The sequence below is a fragment of the Zootoca vivipara genome, chromosome 13 (genome assembly GCF_965207765.1).
Source record: "Zootoca vivipara chromosome 13, rZooViv2.hap1.1, whole genome shotgun sequence".
Classification (NCBI taxonomy): domain Eukaryota; kingdom Metazoa; phylum Chordata; class Lepidosauria; order Squamata; family Lacertidae; genus Zootoca; species Zootoca vivipara.
In genome coordinates this window covers 25,653,348-25,666,924 of record NC_142596.1, presented here as the reverse complement: position 1 = coordinate 25,666,924, position 13,577 = coordinate 25,653,348, and the positions used below count along the sequence as shown (strand labels likewise).

At 41.8% G+C, this 13,577-nt stretch overlaps 1 protein-coding gene across 2 annotated transcripts in view; it reads right to left on the bottom strand.

The window, feature by feature from the left end:
* IQCH (IQ motif containing H) overlaps positions 1–13,577 on the bottom strand; it is an 86,505-nt gene that overhangs the window by 29,055 nt on the left and 43,873 nt on the right. For both annotated transcript variants that reach the window (XM_088657035.1, XM_088657036.1), the window contains exon 14: positions 11,458–11,649. In XM_088657035.1, coding sequence (XP_088513161.1) covers positions 11,458–11,649 — 192 coding nt within the window. The remainder of the gene's footprint in view (positions 1–11,457; positions 11,650–13,577) is intronic.

Below are 13,577 nucleotides of genomic sequence, written 5' to 3'. Positions count from 1 at the left end.
GAAACTAGCCTTAAAAAAAAAAAAAGCATCTGCAACAGCTACAGGAGAAGCACTCCAAGACATTAGAGACATGTCAGCCTATCCTTCATCCCAGGCAAACTGGTAGAAAGAATTATTTTTGCTAAAACTGTTAAACACACAAACATATACAGTATAGAAGAACAAGCCTTGTTGATTAAAAAAATCAGCATGGCTTTTGAAAGGGAAGGTTTGGCCCAATCAACTTTTTGGAATTCTTTGGGAGTGTCATCAACCTTTGCTCTGGAAGATACTGTATATTTTGATTTTTTTAAAAAAAAGATTTGAAAAAGGTATTATTCTTACATTACATTCTTCATGTGACAGAAAGCTTGATGGTGCCTATAAGGGCACCAGTACCAACAGCTATTACTGGCAACTAATACTGGAGAGTCTCCTCTAAACTCCTAGAAAAGAGAGAAGGTGCAGGGTATCTGTATACACTGAGGGAGGATTTGTTAATAAGTTATAGATTCCAATGCCGTTGCAGTAGCACTGAACCAGCTGAAAAGCACCATATAGACAAGAGAGGGAAGAATGAATGGCTTGTGCTTTTCTTTCATGTATAACTAATTTAAGAACTAGTGAGAACTAATGATTTCCCATATTGGGGGAGGGGATTGCTTGGTCCACATAAATTTTCTCTTCATTGATTAATGCTAGCAAGATGCTCTATCTACAAATCAATAGGTACCATTAAGTTGCTTCTGTCTTATTTGCAGTGCACTAGATAAAGCCATTCCCTCTAGTCACTCTGAGCTGGATCCCAATGCATACATTTGTTGCTTCTAATCAGGGGGTTGGGGAAAGAGAGAAAATCAGATCCTTGCATTGCACAGTGGCTGTTGAAGTTGTTTTTGCTTCACAGTTACAGTACCCAGTGTCAATACTGATGTCACATCCTATGAGACTAACTGGTTTATTGAAGAGCGCTGGACCAGGGAGATCTGGAGAAAATAGGATAGCCTTCTTCATATATATATATATATATATATATATATATATATATATATATATATATATATATAGGGGTATCACACTGAAGTGGGAGTGAGCTTGTTTTCTCCTGCTCCAGAGGCTAGGATCCAAACCAAGGCCTTCAAGTTACAAGAAATGAGATTCCGACGAAACATCAGAAAGAACTTTCTGAAAGTAAGAGCTGTTTGACAGTGGAACAGACTTCCACATGAGATGGTGGACTTTCCTTCCTTGCAGGCTTTTAAGCAGAGGTTAGATGGCTGTCTGCTATGAAATTCCTGCATTGCAGGGGTTAGACTAGATATCCCTTCAAACTCTACAATTCGTTGATTCTATGTTTCTAAGCTAATCACCATCTCCCACCTAACCTAAGGTTATGCACATGTGGTGAACAAAAAATGAAAGGAAAGCCTAACTGTTCTTCAGGAATGGATGAATCTATCAATTTTGATTTCTCTCATTTTTCCAATGTGAAGTTCAGTTCACCCCATCTCCACATAAGTTTGTGATTTTTTTAAAGTCCTCATGAAAATTTGTCAACATTTAAGTGAGCATTTCTCCTACATTACATATATTGCTTGCTTTATTTGCAAGCACTTTCCCCTAACATAATGCATTTTAATATCTTATTTTCACTAATATATGCATTTTTATGCACATACATTTGTCCCTAACATATCATATGGAAGAACTGCACTGCAAAATTCGTAAAAGCGCACATTTCAAAGTGCACGTTGCGTATTCTTTCAGGAAGCGTGAGTTAAGTAGGCTTGCATTAAAATGTGAACCAGACTGAATTTATCCACCATCACTAGTTAGCATTAGTTTACTTTCTGTGTACAATTAAGAGTTTTTCAGCAAGTAAGGTAAAGGTAAAGGGACCCCTGACCATTAGGTCCAGTCGTGACCGACTCTGGGGTTGTGACGCTCATCTCGCTTTACTGGCCGAGGGAGCCGGCGTACAGCTTCCAGGTCATGTGGCTAGCATGACTAAGCCGCGTCTGGCGAACCAGAGCAGCGCACGGAAACACTGTTTACCTTCCTGCTGGATCAGCACCTATTTATCTATTTACACTTTGTGCTTTTGAACTGCTAGGTGGGCAGGATCAGGGACCGACCTTCTGATCGGCAAGCCCTAGGCTCTGTGGTTTAACCCATAGCACCACCCGCATCCCTGAGCTCTTACCACTGTTTAAAGTTCTCCCCAGAACCCCAAGGACTGAAAAAGTACTTAGCTGAAAAATCCACTTCCCAGTCAAAAGTTGTCTCTCATGGTTTCAGCCACTGGGTTTAAGAAAAAGCTTATTGTGAGGCAGACTGAAATGGAAACGCTGTTGGGTTCCTTCTGCTAGACTCACCATCCAGCAGTTTGCAAGTACTTTAGAATTTGTTTCGTTGTTTTTTTGGGGTGTGTGTGTGTGTTACTCTCTGGTGCTGCAATCTACGCAAAAGAACAAAAATGCTGGAAAATGTTTTTGGAAGCGATCAATCGCCTTCCACACTTACTTAGAATTCAAATGCCGCTTTTAGGGCTGAATGCTTGAGTGTGCAACTGCAAATTTTAAAATTAAAAAAGTCCCGATTTTGCCTTTCATGAGAGACATTCTTTTGGAAGGTAACATCATGTAAAACAGCTGCCATTACCAAGTCACGCAAATGGTTTTTGTATGTAAAATGGCTTTGTAAAATATTTGCTCCATCTGCTGAAAGTAGCAAAAGACAATTTTCCCCGATACCTAATGGCCCATTTCAGCTGGATGGCAAGCGATTCGCCGGGGTAGCGCCTTGCATTATGTCGAATGGCGAGAACACTCCACAGAACTCTCCACTTATGCGGTATTATCTCCTCTCTGCTTCTTGAGAAGCCTGTCCCTCATTACTGCGGCCCGTCGCTCTGGATCAACGCACAGGCCAAGGGGCTGCTTTGGGCTGAAGAGGGCCTTTGTCAAAGGGAGGCACATATGCTGCGCTTCAACAGCGGACCGCCAAGCAGCCACTCGCCTCGACTATTAGAACAAGGAGGTTAGCCCTCTTTCAACTTTCCACCACTTAAACTGCTGCTCCCGTTTTCTCCACACCACATGGGTCACGCTATTCTCTTCTGGCTCGCTGTGCTCGCTGAGGATTTCAGTACGTACAGATTAATCAATCCCTTTTCATTCTGAATTTGGCCACACACACAAAGCCTAGAGAACATTGTTCTAGCCCCAAACAACCCCCTGCAGCTCCAGGCTTCATTGTGGAGAGAGATCTCCATTTAGAAGCACATGGCTGCCTTGTGCCCTGAACCACGTCAACATCTGTTAACAGGCCAATAAAAACAAACAAACTAGAATGGAGGGGGGGACTGCATTCCCCCTCCCCAAATCCAAGCCCAATGAAGAAACTACATAGGGACCACAGGGGATCTTTTCGGGGGGTGGGGGTGGGTGGGTGGATATATGTCACAAAAACTGGGATCAACCCAATGTTTTAAAATAAAGGCAATATACTGAAACACATACAGGACAGCTTTGTAGTGTTGTAAAGAAATATCACATATTTATACAATTTTATTTATTCATTCATTCATTCAATTGCTGCTCCTTTTTGTTTTTAGCAAATCAATCGGTCTGGACAATTTATTTTGCCAAGGTGCTTAAAATCATGCCATGCCTAAATATAGAGCTGGTCAGATTTCATTTCTTTAATAATGTCTAATAGGCATTTTTATTTAAACAGGGAACACTTGTTAATACTCAAAAGCTATTGTCACTATACATACTTATTTCTTTTTATAAAAACTCCCTTCCTCAAACAATAATGCAGAATTTAAGATTTTTTTTATTTGTTGAACAAACAAAAAGGCCACAGTGCAAAGGGCACACCCCTTGCACACCTCCCTATTTATTTTGAATTGCCTTGTGCAGTTGCACCCATGCAAAGTGTAGTTTTGCACTTGTCTTGCCAGTGAAGTGCAAAGTGGGATCAAGAACAAACGTGAAATCTTCTTTCAGGCTGCTGGGGTTGAACATTTTCCAAATACTTCCATTTTAAAAAAACAACAACACCAAAATATAATTTTAAATAATTTATTCCCTGATGTTATGTTCTATGTTTTTATTTACTTCTGAGAGGAAGTCTACAAATGCTAAAATAGAATAAAAATTAAGTCCTTGGAAATTCACAGAAGCCCCCTGTTAATTGTTAGTCATTGAGTTCATTGTTACTGTTGAATTAACTGTTGAGATAGATGACTTTCAAATACCCCTGCCTAATCCCAAAATAAAACAAAAAAACCACCCTTTGCAGCAATACACAGTTGAAATCTGCACTCATTTTTAGCCTGCCTGTGCTTCTTTGAATTTAGCAGAATAAACATTTTAATATAATCTACAGAGGCATTTTATGGCATGTGATAACACTGATGAATTCCAGATTTTCTTTCGTGATCTTGCTTTATTCTCCTCATCTCTGCACGGTTACTGCTAAAAACTGGCAGTTAAATTCAATTGATTCAAAATATTCTGAATCCATATGGCCTAAAACCCTGAAGCTTGAAGCTCTGATATTGCCTCACTGCTGTTTTGTAGCATTTGCAAAGACTTCAGTCCCCAGATGGTAGAAGTAACATTTAAACCTCCTTTTCTCTGCTTTGTACAATAGACCTTGGCATCATTTCAACTGTTTACTCCGGTAATTAACAGCACTGATACCACAACAATTACAACTCCTACAATCTTAACACAATAATGCTATGAATTAGTGAGAGCTAATGGCTGGAAGGTATAGTGGTTCCAGACTGCGAGATCCGTGCATTTTCCCCGAATAAAATAAAAGGTACCAAACAGCACGGCTCGCGGTAGACAATGATTACCTAGTAATTAGTTTACACAAAGCTTCCTATTTAATGGCAAAACGCTGTAATTAACGCGTGACAGAAAATCAAAGGGTGCTTTGTAAGCATATGAAAAATTAACACCGCAGGCCCATAGCTTTATGTACTGATTAGAAGAATATTAAATCAATAGGACATGCAAACCAACAGCTTGCATATCTGATTATTGTAGGTCCTAGGAATTTAACCAAGGGACATAATAAAATAACAAGACACAACAATTAAGGAATCAGGGAATCACCTGAAACCCAAACACTGGTAGCCACATTAAATATAATAACCGACTGAGCAAGAGCATCACAGCTTGTTCTCTGATGTAATAGGTAAACACAACTTGATATCCCGTCGATGGCTATATAGTTTAGAGACTAGTGTAGACCTCTTCTGCTAGCCAATATAATTTTAACATCCACTATTAAGCTACATGACATTCGGAAAGAGCTATCAAAATACTGCTGCTGGAAATGGTGTTTCTTTTTTATTTCAGATCATAATCGGTCTGGAAGACCATGTTCCCTATGTAACAATTATTACATAAACTCTGTAGTGATAGCTGGTGGTCACATACCAGCAGCATCTCTAGAAACATAAACCACAACGGTGCCTCTGGGTGTGTGGGATCCAAAACACATCCCTTCCCTTTCCCTGAGCCCATTCCTGGCCAGGGGTCAGGTTGTTGTTGTCGTTTAGTCGCTCAGCCGTGTCCGGCTCTTCGTGACCCTATGGACCAGAGCACGCCAGGCACTCCTGTCTTCCACTGCCTCCCACAGTTTGATCAGACTCATGTTGGTGGCTTTGAGAACACTGTCCAACCATCTCATCCTCTGTTGTCCCCTTCTTCTTGTGCCCTCCATCTTTCCCAACATCAGGGTCTTTTCCAGGAAGTCTTCTCTTCTCATGAGGTAGCCAAAGTACTGGAGCCTCAGCTTCATGATCTGTCCTTCCAGTGAGCACTCAGGGCTGATTTCCTTCAGAATGGATAGGTTGGATCTTCTTGCAGTCCATGGGACTCTCAAGAGTCTCCCCCAGCATCATAATTCAAAAGCATCAATTCTTCAGCAATCAGCCTTCTTTATGGTCCAGCTCTCACTTCCATACATCACTACTGGAAAAACCATAGCTTTAACTATACGGACCTTTGTCTCTGCTTTTTAAGATGATGTCTAGGTTTGTCATTGCTTTTCTCCCAAGAAGCAGGCATCTTTTAATTTCGTGAGTGATCTGTAGTGATCATGGAACCCAAGAAAGTAAAATCTCTCACTGCCTCCATTTCTTCCCCTTCTATTTGCCAGGAGGTGATGGGACCAGTGGCCATGATCTTAGTTTTTTTTTTTGATGTTGAGCTTCAGACCATATTTTGCGCTCTCCTCTTTCACCCTCATTAAAAGGTTCTTTAATTCCTCCTCACTCCTTCATGGATCACTGCCTTATCGTGGAGAAGGGGCTTGAATAACTCAGAGAAGCTATGAGCTATGCTGTGCAGGGCCACCCAAGATGGACAGGTCATAGTGGAGAGTTTTGACTAAACGTGATCCACCTGGAGCAGGAACTGGCAAGCCACTCCAGTAGCCCTGCCAAGAAAACTCCATGGACAAAGGGGTCGGGTATACGCATGCAATTCAGGAACCAACTTTATGAAATGGAGGGAGGTTTTCCCTGACGCTGGTTTATGGGTTCATGTGGAAGCCCTGCTGAACGTTCTTGCAGGGCACACTTGTCCCCGTTCCACAGCTATAACTGGCTCTGCATGGTCTTCTATCAGAGCATGGCTGAGGGCACAAGTCCAGTGCTTGACAAGCTGCCCATATGGGGCCCACCCTTATTTGTTATCAGTCCTACTCAAGAGAAACATGGCGAACTGCCTTACACTGAGTCAGACCATTGGTCCATCTAGCTCAGAACTGTATACAATTGTTTGCAGTGGCTGGTCAGGATTTCAGAGAGGGATTCTCTCCGAGTCCTACCTGGAGATGCTGGGGATTGAAGCTGGAATCTTCTGCATGCAAAGTAGATGCTCTACCACTACCACTGAGCTGCAGCCCTTCCCCTGGCATAGGGAGTTGGGTAGGACCACACAGTCGTTTGCTTCTTGCATTTAAATTAATGAAGTTACCCTTGTGGGGTGGAGTAATTGCGTGCAAGCACTGAAACTCCCATACTCCTGGAAAGTTGTCAAACAAAGTTTTGCAAGGCATATTTTAATGATTTGGGTCCTGATAATGAAATAACAAGTACTTTCAATACTATAAAAAACAACATAAGAAATGTCTTGCTGGATCTGACCATTCTGTTTCCAGAAGCAGTTGGTCCAATGGACTCTTTGGAACATCACAAACAGGGCATGAAAGTGATGGCCTGCTTCTTTCAAACATTTGTTGGTGGGGTGCCAGTTTCTTCAGCTCCTAGTAGTTCTTCTCAAAGCATCTTCCGTGACAAAAGATGCACAGCTTTCCACAGACTATAGCTTTGTGGGTTTTTTTTTTTCAAGAGTTGGGCTGACTCTCCTTTGTGATGGGCAATCGCATGAATGCCACTTGAGAGCTTAAGGGTGGAGAGGTATAGCTCAGCTAAAAGTTAGTCAACCAGTAGTTGGTAGGAAAATTATCGATGTGTTTTACCTACACGTAAGTCTTTAGAATGGTTGGTTATGTGTGTTGGACTGAGGGCACAAGCATTGGGGAGTGTGTTGACTTGACGAGATGATTCAAATTGCCACATACGCTCTTAGACCACGAACATCCTCAGGATTTCTCTTGAACTCACAGAAAGTTTCAGAGGAGATTACTGTGATGACTGTCTGTCCTGAATGGAATGGTCAACATCCTGGTCTGGAGGATCCAACAATTAAGACTCCATTTTTACATGGAATAGACACTCAGTATAAACTCCGGTAAACCACATTATGTTTAATCGGTTGCCCTACTACATACCAATGAAGGAAAAACCTTGGGATTGTATCATAAACCGCTATGCAAATGATGCTATTTGTAAGTATTAACATAATTTAGTGCTTAGAGTCATATTCTCGTTTCTAATAACTCTACCGGAATGGAGAGTCTTTTGCCATGTACTCCTAGCCTGCAGGATAGTCTTTCATCACAAAGCTGAATTTTTTAATAACCTGCCAGCATATGTTTGGTAACGTGGCAGCTTAAGTCGATGACACAATGTCTTCATTATCGAAAGCAGGTCTCCATACTGTAATAGGACATTAAAGCATGCCTGTGCTCATAAACTAATGCTTTGATGTCTAAATGCAGGAGCATTACAAGAGCATTCAGTAACAAAGGAGGATTCTAATCCTCTGCACTCATTGGAAACATTCAATGGAGACCGCAATTCGTTTCTAAATATGAAAGACTGGTGCTGCTGAAAAGCCAGGTGAGAAATGGCAATATATTATTTGGAACGGGGAGGGGAGATGCTCTCAAGGAGTTTGATCAAATTGCTTGCAGTCTTTCTCCCTATTATATGTGTACTGTGACACTTCCATGGGAAGAACACCAATGGGTCAAATGCAGCGTAACAGGGCACTCAGGCCCACTCTGGACTGCTATTTTTTGTGTGGGCATATCCTGCAACACAGCATTGATGCGCAACAATAGTGCATTTGTGGTGTGTTTGTACTAGATCGTCTACACACCATTCAGCTTTATTAGTTGCTCCACGATGCTTCCCCAATGTTACTGCATTATTTGTTGCTGATGGCAGCACTCTAGCAACACAAGTGGGACAACCCCCCCGCCCCCCCCTAAAAAACACAAGCTGTGGTAGAAAAAAGGTACAGGTAGGTAGCCGTGTTGGTCTGAGTCGAAACAAAATAAAAAAATTCCTTCACTAGCACTTTAAAGACCAACTAAGTTTTTATTTTGGTATGAGCTTTCGTGTGCATGCACACTTCTTCAGATACCACTTTTTGTGGTAGAAAAACGTTACAGGATTTCAGCAGGAGACCAACATTGCTACCGGTAGGAAAAAAGCAGTATGACCACGATGAATCTTTTGATGATATGAACATTATTGAGAATTGTGCATAATTGCTCTGAAACCATCATCTGAGTACAAATAATCATAAATGTGCCATAAATAGGGATGCGTGGAGGGTCTTCACACTGGGGTGTAGTGCCAAAATGAGTAGATTGCAACCAGTATGCTTCTGAATACAAGTTTTGGAAACTACAGGAGGGGATAACACTGTTGCACTCAAGTCCTGCTTGCAGGCATCCACGTGGCTACTCTTAGAACTAGATGGGCTACTAGCTTGATCCAGCAGCAGGGGTAACTTTGGTAATACTTTGTCCTGAGCGAGGACAAAATTTGACACCCTAAGTATTTATTTGGCACCTTCCCCCCTCTCACCTTCCATTCTGTGCATGCTCTCAAGTGCATTACATCATAGTTGCAGCAACTTAATCACCTGTCTGGCACTACAGCCCAATAGATTATGAGCATGGAACCTTGGTTTTGCAAGCCAATAACCCTGCCTATAACAACCCCTCGTTCATTCTAATGGTGGAAGCAAATGGGAAGTCTAAGATGCAAATTATTGCCCCATTGAAATGAATGGGGCACCCTGTACAGCCTGTAAAAGATCTGTGAGTGCATCTGATCATACACAGAGACCTGGAGATCAAGGTGAAACAAGTTATTTAAACTTTGTTTCATCTCTGTTCCTAAATGGAATTTAACTGGATGATTTTAGTTTAGAGACTTCTCAGTTTGGGGCTATATGTTTTCAGCAAAGCAATTCATTACACCATGTAAGATTTCAGCAAAGCAATTCATTACACCAACATGTAAGATTTCTCACCAGAAAGTCCCAAGGTGGGTTGCAGAAATACAATTAAAAAGAAAAATAAATAAAGGAAGCTAAACAGTTTGTATACAATTATAAAAAACACAAATAAATTGAAGCAAAAGGATCATCAGGTTGATTAATCCAAACAGAAGAAATACACACACAAAAAAACTTAACTGTCAAAGACTAGGGTAAAGAGGTATTGTCTTCAGCATACTACAGAACTATGTGATGAAAACATTAGATCAGGCATCCCCAAACTGCGGCCCTCCAGATATTTTGGCCTACAACTCCCATGGTCCCTAGCTAACAGGACCAGTGGTCAGGGAAGATGGGAATTGTAGTCCAAAACATCTGGAGGGTCGAAGTTTGGGGATGCCTGCATTAGATACACCTCTGTGAGAACAGAGCTCTACAATGTAGGGACTGCCACAGAGAAGGCCCTCTCCTAGGCTACCATTCCCCAAATTTCTGAGGGCAATGGAACTACCAAGAGGGCCCTCTCTGTTGATCTCAACACCTGAACACATAAGAAGTGAAGGCGGTGGTCTTTCAGATATTTGGAGCCTAAGTTATTCATGGCTGTAAACACCAATGTGAGCCCCTTAAATTAGCAACCAGTGCAACTGTTTCAAAATAGGAATTACATGAGCTCTAAATGGAACCCTGACCAGTAATCTGGCTGTTGAATTTTGCACATGTTGAAGCTTTTGAATCATCTTCAATGGCAGCCCCATGTCAAGCGTATTGCAATAATCCCATATAGAAGTTATCAAAGCATGGAGCTCAGTAGCCAAGTCATCTCTGTCCAAGAGGAAATCATAGCTGTCAAACCAACCACAGCTGGAAACAGGTACTCCTTGTCACGGAGACTACTTGAGCCTCCAGTAGCAGTGTTAGATCCAGGAGCGCACCCAGACTAAATAAAAAATGGCATGAAGGGAGAGTTCTGGCTTGCCACCATGAGAACAAGGTGCTGGAATAGATGGGCCATTGGGCTGATCCAGCAAACTCCTGTTATGTTCTTGTGGTTTTATGTGGGAATATGCATGAGATTATTCTGGCCCAAGCTTGGCAAGAAGAAAGCGCAGAACAGAAAGAACTTCCAAAGCCTGATTAGTTTCAAGAAGCCAAGAGTATGAAAACCACTGCAACACCCCAGATATACACAAGGTGGGGTAAGCCTAATGAAAATGTGCTTTGCAGAGACAATCTGGAGTGTAGCAATAGCCACTAATCCAAAGAAAGAGAATGTGAAAGTACGGCAGTGACTGCACACTGTGGTTCATGGCTAGAATGGGGTGCTTTTCTCATGAAGAGAATATAAAATGGGTTAAGGTGCTTCAGTTAAGAGAACAGATGGGAAGGAAGGTAAATCATGGGTGTCTTTGATAAAATGAATCATGATTGGTCTTATGTAGATTTCTCCTCCATCCTGTCCCAAAGGCATGTTACAATACATACCACACTGAGATGACCCCGGTGAAGATTTTACTAAAATAAAAAGTAACTTCTCAATGCCAGATTTTACCTTTAAAGTCCTAAGCAACTAAGCCCCCAAATTAACTGGGAACGAATTCTTAACAAGTGTTCCCTATTTCATACAGGACAGTTTAGGTGCCTCTCTCCCCTTGGAACTCCTAAGACCTGCAATGTGCCAGGTACCAGAGGTTATGTTGACACCTTCAAAGTAGCTCAGCTTCTATTGCACATAAAATATGAACTCCAGGAGGCACTGGAAAAAGTTCAAAAATGAAAGACACCTGAAAATGACTAATGGACTTACATGCGCCCACTGCAACTTCCATATCTCAGGGCCGTATCTACGCATCTCCCTCTGAAGCCAGGGGTAGCATTTGAGGTTCTCAGAGATGTCACAGAATGCTGTGCCATTTCCTCCAAAGTCGCTGTCCACTTTGAACACCCAGCGTTTCACTTCTGGGTAGTCAATTATCAGCTGACTGAGGACTTCAACCATCTAGGAAACACACACACACACACAAGGTTTTCAGTTAAATCCAAATGGATGTCATCTTAGCCACTCTCCACCTGAAACTGATCGCCTCATTTTCTTACAAACGTGTAAGACTCAGGTGAGACTACAGGGACAGTTTGAGCGGGGAGGAAAAGCCCACAAAACACTGTATTTGTGTAATGGCAATGAAGACTGTACTTGAGCTTTATATTATTTATCCTTTTTTAAACTAGATGGTTCTAAAAATACCCTTTTCTATCTTGAGGCTTCATTGTTGGTGGGTTTGACTGTAACTGCAGAATAGAATGTCTCAGGAAGTGTTTGTTACAACAGCCATTCCAAAGCACTTTTTATTATTTGAACTTCAATCACAAATGGAATTATTATTTGTTTGCTCTGTGTCCCGTTATTTGTTGCTTTTGAAAGCCCAATAAATGGGTTTTCTGTTGACGACTCCCCTACAGAAATGAAATGGATCGATAGTATTGTAAAGATTGCACCAACGGAAAGAGTTATGAGGTATCTTTAAGTGAAAATTGAACTGTGCCTTAAATTATTGTCATCTTCCTTTGATTATTTAACGCCTCACATCAATATTTCCTGCTGTAACAAAAACAATCTGAAACAAATTGAAAGGGAAGCTAATGTGTACAATGGTTTGGAGGGTACCATTTATAGAGAAGCAATATTAAAGCCAACTCTTGGGACAAGTCTAAGCCTGTGAGATTTGTAATGTTGTGGTTTACTTTGGCTATGAGTTGACCTTCTGCCATCTGCTTCAGCATTTAACGCATGGTTAAGGGATGCAGCCACTCTGTTGAGGATCTCTGGCCCCATGAAATGGTCAGTGCACAGCTGTTTTCTCTCTAAGCAAACAGAATTCTTACAATTCTGGTACGAATTGTACCCCACCTGCCATCAATGTCCCACCCAATGAGGGTGCAAATGCAACCTCTTTGAGCACTTGTCCCTCTAAGTCTTGACAAGGCAATTCTAGCTTCATTTCCTGTCTTGGTTTACTCATCCTCAGCTCTGCCTTGTTTTTTGCCCTCTCATTCTACCCCAACCTGATCCTACACATCCTCCTCTCTGGGCAGATCAGTCCTGCTTTTCACTTCTATATGTTTCCTTAGATTATTTGTGTGTGTGTGTGTGTATTTAAAGGTAAAGGGACCCCTGACCATTAGGTCCAGTCGTGACCGACTCTGGGGTTGCACGCTCATCTCGCATTATTGGCCGAGGGAGCCGGCGTATAGCTTCCAGGTCATGTGGCCAGCATGACAAAGCCGCTTCTGGCAAACCAGAGCAGCACATGGAAACGCCGTTTACCTTCCCGCTGTAGCGGTTCCTATTTATCTACTTGCATTTTGACGTGCTTTCGAACTGCTAGGTTGGCAGGAGCTGGGACCAAGCAACAGGAGCTCACCCCGTCACAGGGATTCGAACCGCCGACCTTCTGATCAGCAAGCCCTAGGCTCAGTGGTTTAACCACAGCGCCACCTGGGTCCCAGTGTGTGTATTTAGTGTATACCAAATAGATTTGATGTGTATCTCAGATACCTTAAGTCAGCACTAAGATGAAGGAAACATTTAGAACAGAAAAGATATTGTTGCCTCAGTCTGAGCACTGGTGATGTGCTCTATCTGCCATCTGGAATATGCAATAGATTTGGTTATCTTTTGTTATTTACAAGCCATTGTTTAAAATGGCCCTTCTGAAAACCAGCATCATTCATAAATCAAAGAGTAATCACAACCTCCCCAAAATCATTATGATTCATATCAATGACAAACAAAGAACTATTGATTCTTTTCCTTGGAAGATATAAAACAGGATGCAATTTTCAAATTGCAACACAAAGAGTCAGGGTTCTTGTTTCCAAGGAGCTTTCTGTGTTATGTAATCGGTTCAGAACTGTCCAGGGAACGTT